Here is a 26,078-nt window from a genome sequence, read left to right as displayed (position 1 = left end):
TACAAACACAATTGTTACAGCTCGTTAATTTCTTATTGGGAAAATTATTTTAATGCAGTTTACTTTCGTACCAGTTGGTATGCAGCGACTGTCGATATCTAATGTTGGAACAATAACAACTTATCTCACAATCAACAAGACTGAGTCTTGTTAGCGAGTGCTGTGCAATAGATAGGAAGTGCTTGTCATACAGCGCCAGAGATTGGGGATCTATTGATACGTCACAGCTGGACTCGGGAGGTTGGAAGTACCACTTTCTCTCGCTGTATCTTGCACAACATACATCTCCGAAGTGCTTTACTAACACTCCTTCAAATGCACGTGTTGATATCTAGGAATGCTTGATATAAGTTTGCGATGATTCGAGATGGAAAGAGGAGAATACGTAGGGCGTTGAGTGCTCCGTCTTCTCGTGCTATGCTATCTTTGTTGAAGAACGGAGATAGTCATGCGAAAGACAGGCAGTCGCTAGTCGGGAGCAGTACATTTTATGATGATGAAATTTTAAATTTAGAGGTATGCTATTGACTGGGCAATAATATGATTTGTTTTGAAACCAGAATTAATATTTGTCTTTTCTGTATGTGACTGTATGCGCAATGTCTCCCTTGGGTGACAACGTTGAATACATACTGAACTGCTCTGCATCAGGGACCTCCGTTTTTATTAGCATTATGGTTATTGATCCGCTGATGGCTGCACAGGTTTGTCCACTCGTAGCTTGCAAGCTGACTTCTTGAGTAGAAGGGGTGAGTGGTGCGCTAGCTGGCTGGCTGGTGGGTGAGGTTCTGGTGTTGACTGCGTATAGAGTTGACTGGCTGAAAAGTGATGAGGGCATGGAGCAGGCTGTGAAGCGAGTGGGGCTGGCGATGCAAAAGTTGAGTGAGTGGATACAACTCGTCAAGTAGGTGGAATACTAGTAAGGTAGATGATTGCGGGAGTGTTGAGTGGCTGCATCTTAGAATAGAGGACAAGTGAGTCGAATGTCAAGTCCTTCAAGATTTTAATGGGTTTCATTTAGGTGAAAATTTGTAAATCCTTATAGAGTAGTGCGAATCTATTGGGACATTAAACTCTAATACTGTTTATCTATCGGGACAAGTGTCGTCTATTAGTGATTCTGTTGTAATTAGGAGATAACGTTTCGTTTCGATACATTTGACTGAGTTGTGACCTAGCATTTAATCTATATATCTTTTAGACATGTTGTGACATGTTGTTGAAAAACAAGCTTGGAATGTTATGAATATATAGGGAAATTAATAATTCGCTGTGCTAATTGGCTGTCTACAGCAGGAAGTAATTTAGGCTCATGTGACAATTGTTGGCTTGGGTTTTCATCCAGGCTGTTCATACAGGCTGTATATATAGGCTGTTTACTCTTTATGACGATTACATCAGCACTGTAGCCTTCAAAGCTGAATGGAAACAACCATTAGTATTATAACACTTCCCACATTAACATTCCTTCTAGAGTAATGGATTACACGAACTTAGTGTTTTGAGCTGTAAGGATTCACATGAACTTAGTGTTTTAAGCTGTAAGGATTCGTTTATTCATGCTCTGCCATCGCGCTAACCTCTCTGAAGGCTTGAGGGAATAGGAAAGTTAATATGTCAACGGGCTATCCCTGGCAATGTCATGTCAGTGCTCTCCCGTCATTTCAGAAGCTCTCCCGCAAATCCTGGTATCTTTTAATTCGTATGCTCATCCTTTAACTCTAGTCATGATTTTCATTGTGTGTCGGTTCTGACGGGAACAGTAGCCGTTCAACGCATTGTTGTCATTCCTGATGAAATAGCTGACGGCACCAGGATATCTCTCCTTGTGCGCATCTGAAAGCACCTTTCTCGCACTGACTGTCCGGTGTCAGTCAGGGAAGAATATAGTGTGCGTGATGTGTTGCAGAGACTGGAGGTGAGCCGGAGTGATATGGGAGAGAAAGGTACTACGATGCTAGATAGAGTTCACAGCGTCATGGATTACCTTTCTGAGAGAAATGTCTACATCGATGAGTTGGCTGTACAGAAACGCAGCAAACTCGAGCAAAACATTCAGTATATGCATTTTGAAAAGGAGGCACGGCAGGTACAAAACTATTTTGTTACAGAACTTACTTAGTTAATATCTAAGGTATGATATTAATTTATATTTAGTATACGCTGCCTGAGGCATGTAATAATCAAGTTCCTCTTTGCTTTCTATTATTATGCTAATAATTGTGTTATTGAGTGGTATAGTCTTTACAGTGTTGCGTTAGGAGGAAGTCAGTGAAATATGTTGCACAACTTCAGAGGTCTACAAACATTGAATTTCTCTGTACAAATATCAAATATGTTCTTTCCGCTTGTTCCTGATCGATGAGTGGCAGATTAAACAAGGAATTATTTAGCTTAAACAGAGTTGTTAGCGTGATGCCTGGGAAGATTTTCTTCAAACAAATGCAGATATGTTTCATGTTGTATAATGTGATTATTGTTGAACAAGGTCTACTCTAGTATCTGATTATTTACGTGTAGATGAAAGATCTTATTCACTCCAACTCTGCCGGCCGCTTCGATCAATTGTGTTTGTGTGTCAATGCTCAACTTTGGGTAAAGTTACTAGTGTAGTCATTCTAGTAGAAGATAGAAAATGCTAAGTGTTCCAATATAGCGCATTCGCTGACTTTTCATGAGTTGATGTTACAATAATGAAGTGGTTGTGTATTGGTGCGTTGATCTAATTTTCAATGCTCATTTGTTAGTTGACTTTGTCTGAAACATCTGATGATCAGTGACAACAGTTAGAGAAAACTGGTATTAATGGCGTAAATAGTAAAAATATTTCACCAGACACTGTCATTTTTGTGTCTCTAGCTGATAAGATATTGTCGAAAGGCTAGAGTGATACTATTCCATAGCATTTAAATGGTACATCGATTAACCCGCGCCTGAGTTGAATAACTTGGGAGTAGCTGGATGGACCATTCTTCAAGGAATGAACTCAGTCATATCTGTGTTGCTTGATCCGATTGATGCCATGACGTAGCATGATGGAATCTTAGTCGTTGAATTACTGGTTTTCATAGGATATTACTCTTAGGTTTTTATGGTTCCGATTCCGACTGTAATATCTAGTGAAAATGTAGAACCCAGGCTTGCAAGCTCATATCGCTACTACACTATATCATAACATAACTCACCACATCATTACATTTATTACCTCTTTAGTTTATGGGACCAACTAGGATATATATATATATATGGAGTAACCAAAGCCTGAAGGAGTACACTAGTATGTATAATAGCCATGAGAGATGAGCAGGGGCACTCAGCTGCCCGCACTGTTTACCCTGAGCTATGTTAGCCTAAGTTCTTTACTAGTATTAATGTGTTAGAACATAGTCTTTACCTAATCCAGCTATTAATTTAGTGCAACATCAACTGTCTGATCAACACCTATAGATACTTGACACACTATTATATCGATAGTATTATTTATATACATAGTCATCTCGTGTCATGTCTTATTGATGTGTTATTGAAAACTTCATAAATGTTCAACATCATCGTGATTAGCTGAGTGATGACATTTTTGTGTCACTCTATACTTTAATAGTTCACTAAAGCTCTCTCATCTCACTCAGTTGTAAGCAGTAAGGTAGTTGATAGTTTCAAAATTCTACTTCTAATTGGAAACATCTTTTGTGTATATTTTTACGCATGCAAACGATCTGTTGTAACAGTTGTAGCGATGATATGATAGATCATAGTTAGTTGTTAGTAGTAGGCTAGGGGTGTCAAATAGTGTTACAACGATGAATTTGCATGTGGATTATACTGCAGGTGTCATCACAGATCGGTCTGTGTGAATCTACCCTTACCGCAAGCTTCATATGTCCAAACTCTCTACAAGAAGCAGAAAAACTTCAACATGACTTTGAAAGCACCCAACTTACTGTTTCGGTAAGATGTAGTGTATGAATACGGAGTTGTCTTCTCTCATAGAATGTACGCGAAACAGTTCTTACATAGTACTTATTTTTTAAGTTTAAAAAAGGTACTGTGCTGCTGTGTATTTGTGGTGTTTGCACCTACCAACAATTGAAACTTGTTTTAGAGTCTTATGCGCTGTCGATTACAGGTTAATGATTGCGACTTACTAGGTGAACATATATTCTTTTCATTTATGACCTTCCGACCTAGTAATATCAGTCAGGGAATTAGTGAGAGTTCATTTTGACAGCCGCTAGTTTAGTATCTAGCACAATGTTTTTTCTGTTGCGAACTTGCTTACCCATGTGAGTCATGACTATGTACATGCAACTCTGACTGCAGCTATTGGCTCATCAGCATGACGAACACACAGTGTTGTTCATCACTTTGCTTTACACTGCTGTCCTTGTTCTCCTAGCTGTTGTGTAAATAACTCGATGATGGAGTCAGAGTTTTAAAAGCTCTGGCATTTGGTTGTTCATGGTTGCTTGTTCCAAGATTGACAAGTTTCTGAAGTGATAGATTTTGGCATTTAGCTTGTGTATGGCACTGAAGCTGGTTTTATTGTGATCTGCTACTTTTGATATCTATCCAGTCTAAATCTTATTTCGTGTGTTGTATTTTAACAAAGTTTGTTGCAGTTCATCGGTGCAATTCAATAATTCATAGCAACACTTGGTCATTCTTAACATTGTGTTTACGTAATGGGAATTGGCGGCTATTTTTAGTTTGCCATGTGTTCGTTTTAAATCCAATAAGGATTAATTTTATTCAAAACATCTTACAAAGTCAATGATTTTCAGCATTTAAAAATTTGATTGACAAAGGTCGATACATTAGAAAGTCAGTAAAAATACTGCCATAGACCGGTTTTCCGACAGCAAAGATCGCTAGAAATAGAATTGATGCAATTGAAAGATTGAATTTGTTGAGAAATATTTATCATATTAGAAAGTAATAAAAATGAAAAAGAGGGATTTCAATAAATTATAAAACTACAAAATAAAAAGCTAAAATGGAAGCGTGCAAACTACGAACTTTATTCTATACCAACCTTGGCACGGTCCTGGCGTGGCTGGTACAGTTAGCGTTTTTACACTCAGCAATGCATTTGATTGAATCATGCAAAATGCTGGATGCCAATTAAAAAATACAGCAACTTTACATTGTAATAAAATCGATCTTTTAAAATATCGACCAAATTTTAGCCATGGACAGTGACTGAATGAGTAAATTTATTCGCTTTGGATTTCACTAAATTATTATTTAGGCTAGTGACTAGTATTTAAAGCTAGTTATTATTAAAGGCTATTGATAACTCTGGGCATTATCCAGTAGAGTACATTTTGCAGACGATACACAGAGACGCGTCACAGTTGATACAGAAAGCTGAAGACATGATCAGCAACAATCATAGTGAAACCGATCAAGTGAGGACATTGGCTGAAAAGGTTTCCGAGAAATTTCAGAAGCTGATGCATCACACGCAAGAGAGACACAAACTGGTGATGGCCAGCAACAACTGGTTCAAAACTGCTGACCAGGTACACAGCAGGAATTTTGATGCAGTTAGTGTCAAGGGAAATGTGTTTGGAGTTGTAACACCTTTGCTCATGTATCATTTGTAGCTCTAAAACATCAAGATTTGTTTGATAGGACACATGATTGTAAAAGTTAATAGGTACTCCATGGATAGCTATTCTACTGTTAGTCATAAAAAACATATTTAGTCTCATTGAATAGTGAGCGGGTAAGTGTTGGTATTTGTGAGCAGTTGTGACAAAGGGTAATGCTCTGGTTAGGGAGGGCTCATCGATAGAAATTTGATCCAAATAGATATCAAAATCTTTTTCGTATGCATATCATATGAATGGGTGTTTTTTATTTTGTACAGACAATGAGTGAAAAGCCTATTTCCACCGGTCCATTTTAACAAAAGATCTTTATATATATATATATATATATATACACTAGGGTAGTTTGACTTTGGTTCCTGTATATATGCCACTGATCAAATCTAATTTTGAAAAAGCATCTGCTAAGCAGTTTTCTTTTGATTGCATACTCTTTAGCCTTGACTCATTCATGCCAGTCGCTTGTTATTATTCCCATAAAATGAAAGCGGTAATTTAACTAGGTGATTGACTCCTTTTGCCAACCGATTTGAGTTGTTAGTGGAGTTTACCGAGTAACCCATTGTCAACAAGTGACCAAATGCAGCTTCTCTAATCATCTACATTGTTGTGAGCGCTGCGCAGCCTCTGCTGAGATATCTATTCACTAAGTCTGTTTACATCCGTTCATTAGGAGCTATTCTCTCTTTCATTTTTTTCTATTCAAATTGTTAGGGTTGTTTGGGTTTTGAATATCAACTACATTCGCTTTTGTAACCAGTGCGTCCGGGATCGGCTTTGGAGCATTTGATCTCTAGAGGATTTTGTCTTTTCTCGCATTTATTGTCAGTGCTAGTTGGCCTATTAATAGGTAAAGTTATCCGTGCTCTGTTATTCTAGTTTCTCAGTTAATTTGCTTAACAAGTTATGCGATCAGCGATCAGTTTGAAATACAGCGGCAATTTATTCCGTTCAGATTTTCAGCTGTTACAGTATAATTTACGTTACACCCTTTCCTTCTCGTCATTCTTTCTGCATCTTTGCTCAAGAGATGCGCGAGTTGGTGTTAGCACCACTAACTGGTTGTGACAGCATTTCAAAGTTAACCTTGCAACACTCTCGACTGTCTTGCGCAGGTCTGCTCGGTATTGGAGAGTCTCGAACGGGAATACAGCCGTGAAGAGGACTGGTGCAGCATACAAAAACACAGCCACCTCTCGGGTCAGGATCGACAAGACTACCTCTTGCAGCTCATCAACAAACATCTCGAACAGAAGGAAGCTTTTCTCAAGGTGAGTTGGGTGTGGCCTTGTTTAGGTACAAGTATAGAAGGAGCTTCTCACGAAAAACTAACGCTGCAAGGAAGTATGTGCGCGCCTAGATATTATAAAATTATGTTGCTAGAGAAAATCAAAGCATGTAGCCGTTGACCTTGAAACTAATATATCGCAGTGAAAGATTGACGCTGTCTTTGTTAGACACGCATGTTTTAAATCTCGTGTTACAACTAGCTCAGCATTAAAGAGTTTCTAAACTAAAATATTGGCTCCCCTAATGGCGGATACCAAATTAGATGCCTCATTTCCAAAGTCCTTCAAAGGTCTGGTAAAAGCCACAAAATGTTTCAAATAATACTGGGTGCCACTAGTAGAACTTATTATCGGTTGTACAAAACATTTGCATATTATCCGAAAAGCTTATGTAAGGCATTGAGGGATGATTGCTTACATCTCTAGGTATGTATGTAATCATCATTTCGAGCTTGTCTGCTTTTGCTAAACACGTTTACAATTTTTTAATTGCATGAAGATTGCTAGAAAAATATGTTTTATATGTCAGCTCAATAAGATATTCTATGATTTGTTTGTCAAATGATTTTTAGAACCTTGACTATTATTCGCATAAACACCAGATACTGCAATAAAATGCATTGTATAAAGAGTTGTATACTCTTTTTCTTCAAGTCTTGGTTAGTTTGCAAGAGAAGACAATTTATATATTTTTTGAGTTAACGGTAGATTCTTGTTTGCGATCATAGACCTATTAACTATACTTAGTTAACAGTATATAATATAGTTAATAGGTCTATGTTTGCGATACATATATGAGCTGTTTGCAAAATTTCTAATGAAGTTTACCAAAAAACAGGATGAACAGGCCCTTATCTTAAAAGTGACTACTATTTTGCCTGTCTCATTAACCTTTATTTTTTTAGTACTTGATGATATGATTATACTGAGAGATTTCTTAGCAAGCATTTGTAGGAATGGAAATTATGCTTCAGGTTTTATAAGTTTTCTCACTGTAAGTTGTTATGGAAGAGAAACTATTCAAATCTAATGGTTATACAAATCTATACAGACAACTTTGGGCAATGTATCTCACATCGGTTACAATCTATATATATATATATATATATATATATATATATATATATATATATATATATATATATATATATATATATATATATACATGTATACATGCCTATATATGTAGGTCCGTATGAGCGTTCCTCGACATACCACTTTTTGCTTTCATTTTCTTGTGTCATGTTAAGATTTCAATGCATTGTTTTATTGATCGGCTTTTACAACTTGTTATTTATAGGTACAAAAATAATAATGAAGGAAAAAGTCTTGTGAGAGTTGTTTGCCCCTAAACAGTGGTAGCGGTAGAACACAACTCTTTGAGATGTAATGATTTGTTGGTGTTTTTTTGTTGTGCATGCTTCAGTAATTCTCTCATGCCCAATATTACGATCAGAGGCTAGGAGCTAAAAGACTGCAGGATAGAATGGATGAATTAAAAGCAGTACAATTAGCCTGCTTTGCCATGCCTTCTCAGCGTAAACCATCAATGAGCGTACAGGCTACTTGTACCTGTTGAGACATTTTAATAGGCCTGATATAAGCCTTTTAAAAAACCACTGTTAATTCCACGTCAATTTACTAATCTTGGCATCTTCAGAATTCATCAGTTAATCAGTTCTTAATTCTTTCGCTGGTTGTAAACAGTAAAGATGTTCCCGGTTTTATGGGGGCTGAGTTTGTTGGCTGCACTGTTGCCTCTATGCTGTTTGTGCATAGTTCAACTAAGGGTTTTTATAGATATGAATTATATAGTCTAGTATGTAACTAATCACCAGTGTGTACTCCTGCTATAGTATATTCTTACCTCGTTCTAGAAAAGTCCGGTATAGTTGCTCATCAGATTTAATGGCTTAGTTGTTTATTCTCTAAATTGCCTCATAGCTGGCCGTCGAAGTGTATTCCAGACTGTACAGTATTTATGATATGAAAATTATTTATATTAATGTACATAATTCTTTGGCTAGTCGTGATCTTGTGATTTATGTTACCTTAGTTATGCAGCTGACTAATGGTTTGGCGGATCCATCAACAAGTTCTCAGGCAATCTTTATAAACTGGTTTACAGAGCTTGCAGGCCAGTAGGGTGTATAGGAAATCTATTTGCTTTCTATTAGTTGCTAGCTGTACTAACTATTTCTGTACAAATTGAATTACCTTTGCATAAAGAATCCTCTGGGGCGATACAAAAAAAGCTATAGTTGGGCATATGTGCGCATAGCTTGTAGTTCTCATTTCACATCTTGGTATGCTAGTTGATGGAATGAGACATCTCAATCTCTTGCTAACTTGAGCTTACATGATGGATGATATGCTTTTGAAGGCATGCACTCTCGCGAGGAAGACTGCGGAGTCATTTCTCAAGTACGTCGATAAGAATGTCCACCAGCTGGGTATGCCCTTGACAAAGTCACGGTACCCTCGCAACAATGTGCAAGGTAAATATAATTGACCTATCGCTGTCCATTTTAAGCGCAGTATGAAATGTTCTCTTACATGGCTCTGTGCGCTTATAGAACTGTATAATCAGTGGTGTTCCCAACTTCTACCATTTGAAATATAAATTAACAATTTCATTTTTAATGCATTAGTACTTCTGTATTTTCTTGCCTAGCAAATGCTTCTTTATCTTTTGCTGAATGAGAGTACCCTTACTTCGTTCATTTGCGTGCCACAATAGTGCAACCGTGAAAAAGGTTTGTTTCATTGAAATGATGTAAAATGTTACAATCTTAATACATTAGGGAATGTTTCAAATAACAAAAAAATTGCTCATCTTTTTGTGTTGTTCATCAACACAAAAAGATTTGTGTTGTGACTTTTCAAACCAAGATACTGCATCCTGTTTATCAAATGTTATGACTTTTAAAACCCATCATTTGATTTACAAGTCACATGTTGATACAAACCTCGTTCAGAATATGTAGTATGATTAGGCTGGACAGGGTATGATAGGTTGGACAGGGCATGGTAGGTTGGACAGGGTATGATAGGTTGGACAGGGTATGATAGGTTGGACAGGGTATGATAGGTTGGACAGGGTGTGATAGGTTGGACAGGGTATGATAGGTTGGACAAGGTATGATAGGTTGGACAGGGTATGATAGGTTGGACAGGGTATGATAGGTTGGACAGGGTGTGATAGGTTGGACAGGGTATGATAGGTTGGACAAGGTATGATAGGTTGGACAGGGTATGATAGGTTGGACAAGGTATGATAGGTTGGGCAGGGCATGATAGGTTTGACAGGGTATGATAGGTTGGACAGGGTATGATAGGTTGGACAGGGTATGATAGGTTGGACAAGGTATGATAGGTTGGACAGGGTATGATAGGTTGGACAGGGTATGATAGGTTGGACAAGGTATGATAGGTTGGACAGGGTATGATAAGTTGGACAAGGTATGATAGGTTGGGCAGGGCTTGATAGGTTGGACAGCGTATGATAGGTTAGACAGGGTATGATAGGTTGGACAGGGTATTTATTATACTTGTTAATTTTTGCCTGGCTTTTAGAGAGTGGATTCACTTTAGAGCATACAAGTTATCTCTTTTTTTGTAAATTCTAAGTTTGAACCGCTGCCTACAAAGGTTGATGCTAGCTAGTGGTGATGTGCAGACTATGTCTGTAAAACGTATTCGGAGTCTTCAACTGTATGAAATATTGTATCACGGATATATGCTAGCAAATAGTCTCTAAGGTGAGGGTTATTTTCATTGATCAGTTCGCTTATTACTCTGTCCACTTATAGATTTATTTGTATTGCTTCCAGTGTGATCATAGATTCATTACAATACAATGTGAGCATTCTTTTCGGTGGCTTTCAAAAAAGTGTGTCGCTGTACAAAATTAGCTAATGACACGAAGGCTTTCTAAACAATGCCGGCATGTATGTTAAAAAGGCTTACTCATGTGCTATGTAACTTAGTTCTTATTAACGAAACATGACTACCAAAATTGATATATCTAAGATTTACATTTTTAGTAGTCTTTGCAACATTGCAATTGGCAGTTGGGCAGACAGTCTATAATCTGCAGTATCAGTGACTGCTGATTGCATGATCATAATAGTTGCTACGAAATTTGGATTTACGAATGTGAAGCTGTCAACTTTATCTCTTTCAAGCAATTCTTGAGAAAGTTCATAAACGGGAGACTATGGTCCTGGAATACTGGGCGATGAAAAAGAAACAACAAGACAGATGCATGCAATTTATTCAGTACGAATCGACAGCCAAACAGGTACGTCTTCTTGTTTCTGCTGCAGAATGCTGATTACTGGTTGATCAGTATTCTTGAGAGGTTTTTGGTAAAAAGGATACATAATCTATGGGCCTCGCTGTCGTCTCACATTATGTTTGTGTGAGGCTTGGGCAGCAGAAGTTGAGCTGATAGACTGACTCCTTTGTATATTCATTCACCTTTGTGGTTGTCTAGGGCTGGCTGTCAAATCGGCGTGAGGATTATACAATGAGTAATAGACATATAAAGGCTTGGACATCGTCATCAGTATTCAGTAGTAGCAGTGTCATCTAGTATTCATTCCTCGCATATCTCATCTTCCTTTTTCACCCTTTTCACTATGTGTTAATTTGAATTTCAGGTCATAGCCTGAAACCCCAATGCTAGTTTTAACCCGCCTTACGGGCTTCCAATGGACTGTTGGGTAGGGTTAATACCAATCATGATTTTAAGAACACACTCTTGTAAAAGATCCATCATACTAGTTTGACAACTTGTCATAGTATCAACTCTTCCTCTAGTTCTGTTCTAATTAGCAATGGTATGCAGCTTGTTGTAAGATGTATGCAATGATTAGGTTGATGCAAGTGCCGGAGGCATTCCTTTAACCTCTAACCTCTTATCCGATGTTAGTTTGATGGCAGAACTAGATATTGAATAGCTTGGTAGACTATTGTTAAAGCTACAAATGTAGAAGAGAATCGTGTGCCGTAATTTTTAAATACATAACAGACTATCTCTGCATTCTCACTGCACATTTTCACGTTTCTTTTTAATATTATGCGACGTAAACAAGCTAGGTAGGCTAATACAGCATAACTCAGTAATCCTAGTGACAGCATTAACAGGTGATTTCGATAACATAATAGCCATTATCGTCTTACATTCCAAAGATTTATCTAGCCTTTGTGTTTACAGAAATCAGGTAATACAACAAAAACATGAATGAACAGCTTAAGTAGTTCAAATCACGCGAAATAGGAAGTCAGTAATAATACGGTGAATCATTATCTTTTCAGAACATGATTTATTCAAGCGGTGTGGTTTGTTAATTAATGGACGACATAATTTTATACAATGCGGTTGAAAGAAATTCCTTCCCCAACATTGAAACAGTTCTCTGTATACGTTTCTGACAGGTACCCTGCTGCTATACGCCATACTTGTTTCACTAGTTCAATACTAACGCAGAATGAAGGCAAACAATATGGTAGTATATGGGCTTGCCGATAAACACGTGAGAGCGTGGAGCTGGCTTCCTCTGGTCTTTACGCTAATTCAGTATTGTAAATAATGAATTTGATGAGATGTAATGAATGGCGATGTCTTCATGATCTCAGCAACTGATGCGTATAGGCAAAGTTTAGCCAATCATATCACGAGGCTTCCTTATTGTTACAACACTGATTGGTTAGAGGGCTCTCGTGCTAAATAGTGTTACACGATACACTGAAGCTTGCTACAACGATTCACTTCATGACTGGTACAGTGTAAGATCAACATCGCCGTGGTTACTGATACCTGATCTACGCTTTATTAACCTACTTCATTTCTGCGGCTCAAGAACTAACTCAAGCGCAAGAAATTAAACTGAGTCTGAATATTTAGATGCTAATCTAGGATTAACCCACAGATATTCGATGGAAAGCTTCAGACACCAGCAGATGAGGATTTATTCTCTGATGACAGCATGCCTGCCTCATTCTGTTTAACGCATTCGTCCACACGCGAACAGCAGTTGATTAACTCAACTGAGAGGATGACTGCGGCAGTTATGGGTCGTGAAAAGATGGTTTTAGGAAAGTTGGTGAATAATAACAATGTCAAAGGACGAATTGAACAATTTAGCAAAAGCGGAGAAGGTTGGAAACCACCACAAACTTTTGCTGTTGGGTTTTGGGCAAATCGAGAGAAAAGTGGGAGCACACTGACTTTATATGAAGATATCGTATCTAGCGATAGTGATGAAGATTTTGATGATGGTAAACTTGCAGGAAACTTTCCCATTTACAAGTCGGACCAAAACCTGGAAAGATCATTAGCTTTTGATACTCGAGTAAACTATAGTCATATTGTATCTAGTCACAAAGTAAAGTTGTCTGGAAAAGTTCTGAGCAAACCTCCTGAAGAAAAGTCTGTCAATAAAATGCAATATTGTCAAGAGTGGCTGAAACCACAGCATACGGCTCCTATCATAGGAAATGTTGGTACGGGAAACTATAATAGACTTCAGTCATCGTCTAAGTGGGATGCTCGGTCAAAGATTACACAACACAGCACTCCTACCAGTAATCATCCCAAACCAGGTTTGTTATATACCCATAGATCCACAGACTCCGTACATCTCAGAAAACCAGCTGTCAATTCTGTGCAGTCACATGTCTCTGGGCAGTCTGGTGATTCTGTTTCTGAAAATGCAAGGCCTTCCAGTCAGCTCTCAAACTCATCAAATGATTCATTCCAGACTAAAAGAGCTTCTCGTCCATCCTCAGTGGGCTCCTTGTCTCCAAGGCTGTCAAATGCCGAACTGAAGGGAGCGCTCAACCCTCCCCTATTTCTCAGCACTTCCAAAAATAGCAAACTATCTAAAGCGACTTCTCTGAATAATTCCACTAATATTGTGGTATCATCAAAGCATTCGGTTGTTAGTCCTTTTATGACGATCAGTAGCTCAAAGCTACTACCAAAGTATCCATCTGATAGTGATAAACTAGTTAAGACTTCAAACGACCTTAAGAGTTGTAAAAAACAGTCAACACTACCTATTCTACCATACCCTGTGCAAAGGTCGAATTCGGCAGATGCCATTCAACACACCGATTTGTCAGATAGCTCTTTTCGGCACAAAGATGAGGTCTATGTTAGCGTTGGTTTGTCACCAGATGGGAACAAAGCGTTGCCTCCAGTACCTGCACCGAGGTATGTCACAAGAACCAAAAGTAGCGCTACTTATAGTCGGCCTCAGTCAGCTTCAGGAAATAGTCTTTTAGTCCTAAACACATCAAGGGATCGCCGTGCTTCAGGCTCAGTTGAATACAAACAGAAACACACAAGCTTCACTGGCAACGAAAGTATCGAGGCAGAAATGTTGGGAAAAGATACTGAAGTTACTGATGTTAGCTTATTCAATGTGAATGAATCTGCTATAATAGAAAGCAAACGTATTGTTAGTTCCTCTCCCTTTAAAGATGCAGAGTCAAAACATCCTAGGAAGCTTCAGCACCAAAAGAACGACACTCAGCTCGAAGGTTGTGGTAAAACCTCTCCGCCCACTATCATGCCTCGCACCTTGACATCAGATTGCAATAGACAATCGCAGTCAGAAGTTCAATTCACAGGTCTCTCGCAGTCAGACAATTTTGAGACAAGGCCGATCTCTAGCCCTACCTATGACAATCTTCTTAATTATAATAACAACGGGGAGCAGAAAGATTCTAAGATATTTAATAATGAATATGAACATGTAGCTGGTACATGTTCACCAAATGACACTCTGATGTCCAGCTGGGATAGTTTATCCACACCTTATATCGAATTTCATGCGCATTGTACCCAGGTGCGTATCATCCGTCATCTTCCTTTCGGAATAGTGTATTTTATAATTTTAGTGCTTTCTATGCAGCTGCCGTATATAGCAAAATCAATAACTAATACATTTCTATTCTTGTTTGGTATGAACAAGCGCAAATATGCAGTGATTGCTGAAAGGAAATTAATCAAAGCGTATGAGAAAGCGTCAGCTTATGTCTATACTCTAACAATTGTGATTCCTCTCCAAGCTACTTCAAACAGCAAAGTCTCACATTGATAGCAAACTACTTGATCTATTTCTCTATTCCATAACATCAACACTTGAAGAATCCGCCAGGCAAAAGCAATTGCACTTATGATGACTTTTTTATGACTTTTCGGTGTATTTTCTTATAGCCTGTCACTAATGGGCTATAGCAGTCTTTCCCACAACATGCTAGGATTACTAGCCTCTCTCTGTCCATAAGAGTACACAAAGATTGGTGAAAATGCCGATGGTATTTGACCTAAGCCATTCTTCTGCTCGTCTCATGTCTCATTCTATTGCTACGTTGAAATGTTCTTGTCGGTCGCTATCCTGATTACCATGGAGTGGGAATCACCTCGAGCAACCTATAGATCTACAAATACTTATGCTTGTTTATCTGAATCAACTGTCCAGCCGTCAAACTTTACAAATCACAGTATCTTGTTATGGTGAAGACGTACAATGCTTAATAAGCTAATCAGTAGGTGAATTGCCTCAAAGGCTTTAGCTTATCGTCGATGTCGGTCGGTCAGGTTGCGAGTAGATGAAAGATGAGCAGCGGGTTGCAAATAGCAAGATGATTTGTTAATGACTCATGGCTAAGAAATAAACACACAAAAATAGTTTGACTCTAATCGGTCCATCCAATTCTTCGCTGTCGTATTATCCAGCCTCTCGCACTTGTTGACTTTAGCTCCCATTTCTTCAACTCTCGCATTACTGTCAGAAGTTGTATCGCCTTTCAGGTTATTCTCTCTTTTGTTTGCTCAGTCGATTGCAAATTAGGATTTTGGTGGTTAGCCATTCAGCGTTAAAAACCTCCCCTTAACTCGTACTGGATAGTTGTGCAGAAGGACAACGCCCTGTGGCTGGTTTTGAGAAGCTCATCAGCAAAGTGCCATCGGGTTGATTGTCATGCCCTCTAGAATACATTAATGCTTAATGTTTATTTATGGTTTCTAATTTATCTTCATAGGTTTTCTTCTGTTAGTGAAATGTTACTTTGGTTCAGACGATACGTCAAAACATGATTCACTTTGTGTCCAAATTTTGTTTGGTATTACTTCACAATTTGAATGAAAACTTCAAGGTTTCACTAAAGTTTATGAAGTGTTGGCCATGTTGCAAACAAGGATTTTTGGAAACATGTGGAGCAATCAACATGTTATAAATAACACGCTTTGCTTATTTTGCAATCCTACTGATGTTGAAAAATCACGAATTATTGAAAAGCAGACCTTTGTACGTATGTGTCTTCGTTAGCAGCTCTCTGATCTGTGCATCTGACTTAGCAGACTTACCTATTCATTCATTTTATCAGGTTATCGAATGGATACGTGAAGTTGGAGACGTCTATCTGAACACCCATAGTCATACACCTGGAGACCTAGAAGAAGCTGAACACCTCTTAGATAAGCATAGCAAATTCGTAGAGCAACACGCCAAGGTAAGTACTAGCTTTAATTGTGAATCTCATTTCTCGGGCACAGGGTAAATACATAAATAGTCACACGCGTACAGTAACCACCTACTGACGTGAAAGGTAAGTTTTCTCTACTATGAAGTCGGTTCAAGATTAGTTCTCTGTAAGAACATTTTTTATGGTGAGTCGAGTCCCATTCTGTTTGACCCATTTATCTCCTGGGTGATTAATGGCCACTGGCAATCCACTTAGACATTCCCAACATTTTCCCAGAAACAGTCTCTCCTTGGCAAAAAGACAGCCAGAAGGTTGACAGTTAGAACCTTGCAATGTGTATTTGTAAGCCCTGAGGATATCTATTTTTGCTCTGCTCTCTAATAAGGCAGGCTCACTATCTCTCTCACTCCTCCTTTTCATCCTTGAACACTGTGATGGACAAAGGCGAAGGACAAGAACTTATCTTGACTATAAACACAAGCAGGCGCTAGTATCTTTATGGAGTATAAGCGTTATTCAATTCCTATCTCATTCTCATAACATGAAATTTTCTCACACTATGTAGTGTAGTCTTGTGAAACCCTCCAGAATGTTAGTTTGAACAGTTTATTTCGTTTATATACACTACGCAAATATTTACAGTCGATATTGGCCGTAAGCTAGACTAGCTTGACTTGTGTCACTATATACAAAGTTTTATATCTATCGCACAAGGAGTCTAGCTATCACACCTGGAGGTGCCTTCCAAGCTGCTCGAGTGTTAGCTTTGTAAGGCTTGTAAGGCGTTCCTAATGTCGTAAATTCCATTAAAGTTCATCAAGCATTAAATAGGTCATGTGTTTTATTTAACATTGTCAGCCCTGCTTTGGCTCGTAGTTCTTTTGTATATGACAGATGTTCACCTTGTAGTTTGCATGTTCTCTGCGCAGCAGCGGTGTGCCGTCTGTGAGTAATCACTGATGGACAGCTTCCTCGCCTCTCTTAGATCATGACTCACTCTCTAATCCTAGGATTAGTAGCTCAGAGTCTCTGTTAAACTAATTTATACCTGAACCTAACCATATATCCGCATCTGCGTATCTGGCATCAACGCATCGGCGTAACTGGCATCGGATTATGACTTGGAAAATGAGTCAGGCTTTTATGGCTGTATCTCTTTTATATGACTGGTTGCTATCCTGCTGCACTTGACCAAATGCAATGCCACTTCAAATCTCTTTAAAACTCTTTAAATTTCGCGAGAAAAAGAAATATGTCTCTAGGTATGTACATACCTGTAGATAGGCATCACATCCCTGTAGATAGACATGTATTTGGTGCGAGTAGACTATGCGGTTGCTCTGTCATATAGACTGCAATCTGGCTGTGTACTGTCATGCGCAACTGTAAGGTTTCTCACTTGGCTCATGTGGTACAACCTGCAGATTAGGACAAGCCTTAAAGGTCACTTATGCTCAGGTCTTATAGGTTTCATAGTGGATCATCGTACATCCGGCAAGCTACCAACACTAAATTCTATCAAATTGGTATTAAAGAATGTTGGATAATGTATTGGCATATATACGCAGCTGATAGCTACTGCTCCTCTAGTTTTTATAATAGGTTTGACAATTCGACAATGGTAACCATTTAGTAATGACAAGGATAACCATTTAGTAGCGTCGAGTCGCTGCAATGAATAACCTCACCGTTACGATTGAGTGGATTTTGTTGGCGTATTTACCGAATATCTGATTCATGGCAACCTCGGTCATTTGAAATATTGTGAACCTAGCAGATATTATCACGGCCTTCGTCATCACTCGCACTCAGTTTCTGTGTTTAAAAACAACAGATAATATTTCATCTTTCAAATCATTTGGATAAGATTTCCATATTTGTATGACCTCTGTTTGAAGTGTGATGACTCGCTGCTCTCTATCAGTTGGTTGGGCATAATGATTATTTTAAGCTTACTAAAATTAAAACAGCATCATACGTGCAAAGTTTTTGGATGATAGTTGGACATTTGCATGAATCGCGCTCAGTTTTCTCTTATTTGGTTCAAGATGTTATTCTCTTGCTTTAAACAGCAGAATAGATGTTATTCATCGTCTAATGTTCAAGCTCTTTGTAATTAGTATAATTAGTACAGGGTGAACAACTCTGTGGAAGCTGGCCTAGACCTAGCTAGCGCCAAGTATAGATACATTACCATATTATTATAGCATTGGGTAGTTCATAAGCGTGAAGCCCTAACTGATATCATCAGCTTAATTATCACTCTGTGATATAGTTTTTAGGCAATGAACTAAGATAGTCTGATCGGGGAGTTGTGTGCCCCATCCTTACAACTCTTTCTTATCTAATATAATTATTTTAATTGCTGGTTTACAGAGCAAAAATACCGCTGCAAACTGTTACCAATGTTTTATGGGAGTTGTATGATCTCTTCGTGCAGCTCGCACAAACAGGCAATTATGAAGTGCTCTCTTTAAGCCAGATTTCCCTTGTAAAGCTCGCTACTAGCAGTAGGACGCTGTTTAAAAAAATAAAACCATAGATTCTTAAGTTTGTGTGAAGACTTTTTTTGATTTGTTTATCAGCAAAGTTTTATGATCTGGGAGGAAGCAAAATTACTTGAGTCACAAAGACTAGAGCGTGCCAATAAATCAACGTGTCATCTCTTGTGCTTACATTAGGCTTGTGACGTGCCGGCACTCGTATCAGCTAGTATTATACTACGCACCATCATGACTCAGGGACAAACTCTATGGTAGGGCCTAATTGGCCCTTGTATACAACAGCAAGTCTGGATTGACATCCTAACGGAAATGTTGCTTTATTTATTTATTAACCAAAGAATGCACTAGTCCTTAAGTATATGATCTGGAGTTCTTGCAAGCATAGGTCAGTCTACGTAAGGGAAGCTGTGGGTGACAAGCATGAGGATACGCATCAGCTTAGGGCTAGCTAGTCACTGTTCTACTTCTATTAGTCAGCCGCTGCCAATCTCTTCTAGGTTAAACTATGGCTCTAGATTTAGTGATGCCGTGTTATTTACTCAGTGTTCTGAGGTAAGTACAATTCTAACACCAGGTCTAGCGCTGTCAGGCAAGGCCAGGTAAGGAGAGTGAGAAGGTTCTTTTTAGAAGTTCTCAGCCTTTGGTGTTTTATTAGCTGGTCTAAAAACTAATGCCTTGATTTTGGCTTATGTCGTAATGTTGCGTCTTATTTAGACAAGCGCTGTTGTCTAAATTAGTTTTGTTATCAGCTCTGTATTGCTTACTGTTTACCTAAACTTACTCCCATCTGTTTTCAGGAGAATGCAGACAGGGTTAATTATGTCAAGGACGTGGCAGCCCTACTGCTGGAGCAGAGCTCGCCGCACTCGGAGGGTGTTCAGAAATGGGTGACTGCGGTAGAGAAGCGGCATAGAGATTTCTCACAGAATATGGAAACCTACAAGAAACAATTAGAGCTGACGCTTGGTATACAGAATAGACCTGCAAAGGCCAATGGAATGAGCGCAAGCAGTCAGAAGGATAAAATTCAGCACAGAGAGATGAATGAGGAGAAACGAAAGTCAGCGAGGAAGAGAGAGTAAGTTTATCAAGATTAAGCCGTAAGGAATGTTTGAACCAATGTTGGCATAGCTGCAGTTTTGAATATTTATGTTTTACATTTCTTATCTTGTTTGCACTTGCTGGCATTTGTGAGAAATTGTCATCAATCATTTATGAAGAATGTAATACGCAAACAAGCAATGCCGTTTCAAGTCATGAACTGCCCCTCACAGATTTTGATGTTGGATGAAAACATTAAACTTAGTATTTGATCTGACTCACAGATTCATCATGGCCGAACTTCTACAAACGGAGAGAGCATATGTGAAGGACCTGGAGGAATGCATAGACATCTATCTAAAAGAAATGAAAAATGCACCGAGTGAGGAGCTTCCTCCTGGAATCGTCGGACAACACAATCTTATTTTTGGCAATATAGAAGAGATATACCAGTTTCACAAATGGTACGTGGACTTGCTCTTTTCACATTGGTGCTAGCTGGTCTTGTTATTATTGCGCCGATATCTTTTTACACTCCGGTATTTGCTCTTCATATAAGTTTACCCATACTTTAGGTATTAACATGAGAACTTATATATTATCAATATGAAAACAATCCGTTACAGCACATTTGTCCAAGAATTGGAAAAATATGAAAGCCTACCAGAAGATGTGGGTCATAACTTTGTTACATGGGCAGAGAAGTTCTCCATGTACGTCACCTACTGTAAGAACAAAACAGAGTCGTCTAAGATGCTTGTCGATCACGGCAAAGATTACTTTGAGGTATGTCTAGTCGAAATATGATCTCTATAGTAAAAGCTTGGGTATGAAAGACACTAGTTCCATATTAAAAGACATAGTATGAAAGACACTAGTTCCATATTAAAAGACATAGTATGAAAGACACTAGTTCCATATTAAAAGACAGTATGAAAGACACTAGTTCCATATTAAAAGACATAGTATGAAAGACACTAGTTCCATATTAAAAGACATAGTATGAAAGACACTAGTTCCATATTAAAAGACAGTATGAAAGACACTAGTTCCATATTAAAAGACAGTATGAAAGACACTAGTTCCATATTAAAAGACATAGTATGAAAGACACTAGTTCCATATTAAAAGACATAGTATGAAAGACACTAGTTCCATATTAAAAGACAGTATGAAAGACACTAGTTCCATATTAAAAGACATAGTATGAAAGACACTAGTTCCATATTAAAAGACAGTATGAAAGACACTAGTTCCATATTAAAAGACATAGTATGAAAGACACTAGTTCCATATTAAAAGACATAGTATGAAAGACACTAGTTCCATATTAAAAGACAGTATGAAAGACACTAGTTCCATATTAAAAGACATAGTATGAAAGACACTAGTTCCATATTAAAAGACATAGTATGAAAGACACTAGTTCCATATTAAAAGACAGTATGAAAGACACTAGTTCCATATTAAAAGACATAGTATGAAAGACACTAGTTCCATATTAAAAGACAGTATGAAAGACACTAGTTCCATATTAAAAGACATAGTATGAAAGACACTAGTTCCATATTAAAAGACATAGTATGAAAGACACTAGTTCCATATTAAAAGACAGTATGAAAGACACTAGTTCCATATTAAAAGACAGTATGAAAGACACTAGTTCCATATTAAAAGACATAGTATGAAAGACACTAGTTCCATATTAAAAGACAGTATGAAAGACACTAGTTCCATATTAAAAGACATAGTATGAAAGACACTAGTTCCATATTAAAAGACACAGTATGAAAGACACTAGTTCCATATTAAAAGACAGTATGAAAGACACTAGTTCCATATTAAAAGACATAGTATGAAAGACACTAGTTCCATATTAAAAGACAGTATGAAAGACACTAGTTCCATATTAAAAGACAGTATGAAAGACACTAGTTCCATATTAAAAGACATAGTATGAAAGACATAGTTCAACGAAGGGCCATGGTTAACACAGTTGAAGAGTATTTCATATTTCGTCTACAGAGAGTGCAGAAGAAACACGAGTTGAATGACTCACTACAGAGCTACCTCATTAAACCAGTGCAGCGAATCACCAAGTACCAGCTGTTGCTAAAAGACCTCATGGCCTGCTGTGATGAGGGCAAAGGAGAGATCAAGGTAAAAGAAACGGAGAGTGAAACATGGCAGTGGCCTACCGGTTATACTGTCATGTCTCATGGTTTCATCTGTTTTATTGAAGTTGTAGTTAATACATCTGGTGTATAATTCATTGAGAAGTTCACATAATTTTCTGGTTATGTATTAGTTTTTATAAATAATTAAATAAAAGGCATACACCAGCAATCATTGTCTATCTGCCCAACATAGCGTTTTACTTGTAGGATGGACTAGATGTGATGCTTTCTGTTCCTAAGAAAGCCAACGATGCGATGCATTTGAGCATGCTGGAAGGAATACAGGTTGGTATTAAACAATACATATCAACAGTCCCGTCTTTATTATTTTCAACATTTTTCCTGTATGGTTAAGCAATATATTTGGGGTCCATGCCTGGAATTTTTGCATGACAGCTAGAGGTGGAGAGGTATTGCACCAGGAATGAGGTCTGAGGGGAATACGTAACATTGAATTCAGAAATTCATTGAACTTCTGCCATATTCCTTTGTGTTTGTGTTGCCAGCTTTTTGGTATGTAGCTGCAATAGTATGGCTGGTGGTTTCTTTAGGAGGATTTGTTTGCTCTCGGAGAGGTCCTACTGCAGGATAAGTTCACTTTATGGGATCCTAAGAAAGGTATTCTAAAAAAGGGTCGAGAACGACAGATCTTCTTGTTTGAAGAATGTGTCGTCTTTGCGAAGGAAAATAGCGAATCAGGGAAGATAAAATATACATACAAAACTCGCTTGTTGGTAAGTCTCCAGTAGTTCCTGGTATTGGTGCATCTAACTCACCAAAACTTACTTACTTGTTGTATACATGTATAAGAGAGTCAATGGAGCAGTTGGTATATTAGCCCTGTTGGCTGGATACCTCTAAATGCCTTTTCTATATGCACCGAGTAACAAATGTTTTATTATTCCCTAGATCTCCCAGATAAGTGTGACGGAGCACATAGAAGGTGACCAGTGCAAGTTTGCTCTCTGGACTGGATCTGTGCCAACAATGTGTGAAACTAAAATCATTCTGAGGGTGAGTTGGGTAGATAATATTTTTTAATAATTGACTTCGATAACTATTTCCATCGGCCTAAAGAATTTCATGATTTCATTTCAACTTAAGTATGAGTAAAAGCTTTGACTGACCAACACATGGGGAAGGTCAAAGTTCAACTTGGCAAGTATTCAGATATAGTTAAAAATAACTCCATGTTCTGCGAGACATTTATTTATGAGTTGGGAATTGATGGGGTCTTATTGAGTAATTGTAATTGGTAATGAATCATGGGTTCATCCGGGTTTGGCCACAAGGTGATAGTGAGTAACCGCTGTCACCACTTCATACATTCACTAACTCTCGAGTCAGACAGATTACAGGCTACACTCTTCCTGTGAACATTCTTTGGAGTCTTCAGCTCATAATAGTTAATGATATACCGTGCTATTTACAAATACTCATGTAGTAGAGCAGAATGCTATAGAGCTGGGCAGCCCGCTCTCCTAGTAGAGCAGAATGCTATATAGCTGGGCAGCCCGCTCTTCTAGTAGAACAGAATGCTATAATAGAGCTGGGCAGCCCACTCTCCTAGTAGAGCAGAATGCTATATAGCTGGGCAGCCCGCTCTCTTAGTAGAACAGAATGCTATAGAGCTGGTCAGCCCACTCTCCTAGTAGAGCAGAATGCTATAGAGCTAGGCAGCCCACTCTCCTAGTAGAGCAGAATGCTATCGAGCTGGTCAGCCCACTCTCCTAGTAGAGCAGAATGCTATATAGCTGGCCAGCCCACTCCTAGTATTTGGTTAAATCAGAAGCATGGATCATGGCAATTACTTATCAGCAAGAAAATGATGCAGTCAGCCAAGCAAATGTCGATATAGACAAATTGAATGCTCCTATAACTGTAATAGTAGTGACTACCGTTACAGTAGCGAGTACCATTACATTAGTGCCTACTATTACACTAGTGAGTACCATTACATTAGTGCGTACCATTACAGCAGTGAGTACCATTACAGCAGTGCGTACCATTACAGCAGTGCGTACTATTACAGTAGTGAGTACCATTACATTAGTCCGTACCATTACATTAGTGCGTACCATTACATTAGAGAGTACCATTACATTGGTGACTACCGTGACAGTAGCGAGTACCGCACCACGACTACTGCATGATATGCTTCCGCTTCTGATAAATTTTTTATTATTGTCTGTAGGCGCAGAACCTCGACTCTAAGCAGAACTGGGTAACAAAAATACGGCATCTAATAAACGAGAGAATGATATATGACTCTAAGTACAACGAGACGCTCTTCTGTAAACAGTCAGGTTTAAGGAAGTCTAGTCGATCGCAAACGTCTTCATGCGACAGGAACAGCAAGTATGTTTTTAAATTCCATCCCTTTTCACCCTTGGTCCTTTGTTTCTCTACATGCTGGGCACAAATTGACTAATGCTCATTACTTCCTTGTATGATGTTGTTTATCTGTTGATGGTAGGTACCTAAGGTATTTTCTACGCATTGTTTCAGGGAGTTGGACAGTATTAGCAACACTTCGCTAGATGAGTTGTCGTTTGAGAGACGAGGGTCTCAGAACTCAATAGGCACGGCAGCCTCCAGTGACAGCGGCAGCGCTTCCAACAACACCAACAGATCATCACAAGTAAGCAGCTGACCTCATCCCACACACTAACAGATAGGTCAAACAGCAGCTGGCCTGCTATTGGATGACCTAATTAGACACATGTCGTTTGCTGTTACTTACTTCAATCTCTCCTATACCGAAGACGATCTTTTTCTATCTGCTTCCAACCACTCGTTCCCGTCCACTGCTCCGACAGCAAAGAGAGCACGTACTGATTCTGGTAGCACTCTCTCGCTGTCGCGTCATATTTTTGTTGCTCAAGATGGCTGGCTATCACTGAGTATTGTTATTCAATTATGTTATTTTCTATTCTACTCTATGCTATCCAGATTCTCTATCTATAATTTAAGGCTCGTGGTTTGACCACATATATTCTAAGATAGAAAATGGCTGCATGTAGTATGCATCCATTTTATGTTCTATCAGTAATGATAATTATTTTTTTAAATTGTTACTTGGTGCTTGATTTTTATAGAATGTATATCGTGAAATTAGGAAATCGTTGTTGGTAGCATTTGGTTTCTAGATTTGGCAGCATTCAGATGAAAGTTTACACATATTTATATAATGAGATTATGCTGCTTAAATATCGGATAAACTGGGTAGTTATTGTGTACACAACTCCTGTTTCTCTATCTCTTGTGTATATATGTAAATACTAGTCTTTCGTGAACATTCTTAATATTTTACATATCACAATAAAATGCTGAAATAATTGACTCTTCTGCTGCCACCTTGCCTATCTGTTGAATTGCTCAGTTATTTGGAGCACCCTTTCTCTGTTTCTCATGCTCGCGCTGTCACGCTCTCTCTTACTAGTTCAAGCATGCACACTGCAATAGGAAATGTTGACTGAGTCGATTCATTGTTGATTGATAAAATAAATAGGAATCGATAGAAAATAAGTCTACGTAGATGACAAATACGTCTGCTGTCAGAGGATAATCAAAGGTATTATGCAAATGTGCTAATTCATCAGGCGCAGGAAATAAAGCAGAGGATGTTGGGAGCCGAGCCACATCCCATAACAATTATCTGCCTTGCAGATCTACTTTTATGCGTACTGCCTAAGAACAACTCGTATATATCCTTTTCGTGACTTCTAAAGCAACGCTTTTCTTTTTTATCAAAGATCTGAGTCAGTATGTAAACATGAGCACGCTCAAGCTGGAGACACTGTGTCATTGCGTATCTTATAAAGTTGATAGTTGTTACGCCAAGACAAAGGCATTAAATTTAGTGCCAAATAACATGGACTATGGCGCTTGAGAGACAATCTATTCACAAAAATATTGATGAGATCATAGATTGTTAGTCGAGATGAGTACGCA

At 38.4% G+C, this 26,078-nt stretch overlaps 1 protein-coding gene across 2 annotated transcripts in view; it reads left to right on the top strand.

Annotated features, from left to right (window-relative positions):
- Positions 1-25,466, top strand: part of LOC137394882 (triple functional domain protein-like) — an 83,479-nt gene extending 58,013 nt beyond the window's left edge. For both annotated transcript variants that reach the window (XM_068081655.1, XM_068081656.1), the window contains 16 exons: positions 1,910-2,089; positions 3,829-3,948; positions 5,331-5,522; positions 6,728-6,883; positions 9,285-9,399; positions 11,089-11,204; positions 16,304-16,429; positions 19,704-19,984; positions 20,232-20,411; positions 20,574-20,733; positions 21,973-22,107; positions 22,332-22,409; positions 22,676-22,858; positions 23,034-23,138; positions 24,319-24,482; positions 24,633-25,466. In XM_068081655.1, the coding sequence (XP_067937756.1) occupies positions 1,910-2,089; positions 3,829-3,948; positions 5,331-5,522; positions 6,728-6,883; positions 9,285-9,399; positions 11,089-11,204; positions 16,304-16,429; positions 19,704-19,984; positions 20,232-20,411; positions 20,574-20,733; positions 21,973-22,107; positions 22,332-22,409; positions 22,676-22,858; positions 23,034-23,138; positions 24,319-24,482; positions 24,633-24,777 (2,436 nt within the window). In that variant the 3' untranslated portion in view covers positions 24,778-25,466. The remainder of the gene's footprint in view (positions 1-1,909; positions 2,090-3,828; positions 3,949-5,330; positions 5,523-6,727; positions 6,884-9,284; positions 9,400-11,088; positions 11,205-16,303; positions 16,430-19,703; positions 19,985-20,231; positions 20,412-20,573; positions 20,734-21,972; positions 22,108-22,331; positions 22,410-22,675; positions 22,859-23,033; positions 23,139-24,318; positions 24,483-24,632) is intronic.
- The last annotated feature ends 612 nt before the right edge of the window (positions 25,467-26,078 follow it).

Source organism: Watersipora subatra, chromosome 4 (genome assembly GCF_963576615.1).
Source record: "Watersipora subatra chromosome 4, tzWatSuba1.1, whole genome shotgun sequence".
Lineage (NCBI taxonomy): Eukaryota > Metazoa > Bryozoa > Gymnolaemata > Cheilostomatida > Watersiporidae > Watersipora > Watersipora subatra.
Note: the sequence above shows the minus strand (reverse complement) of the source record. Positions and strands in the feature narration are given on the sequence as shown.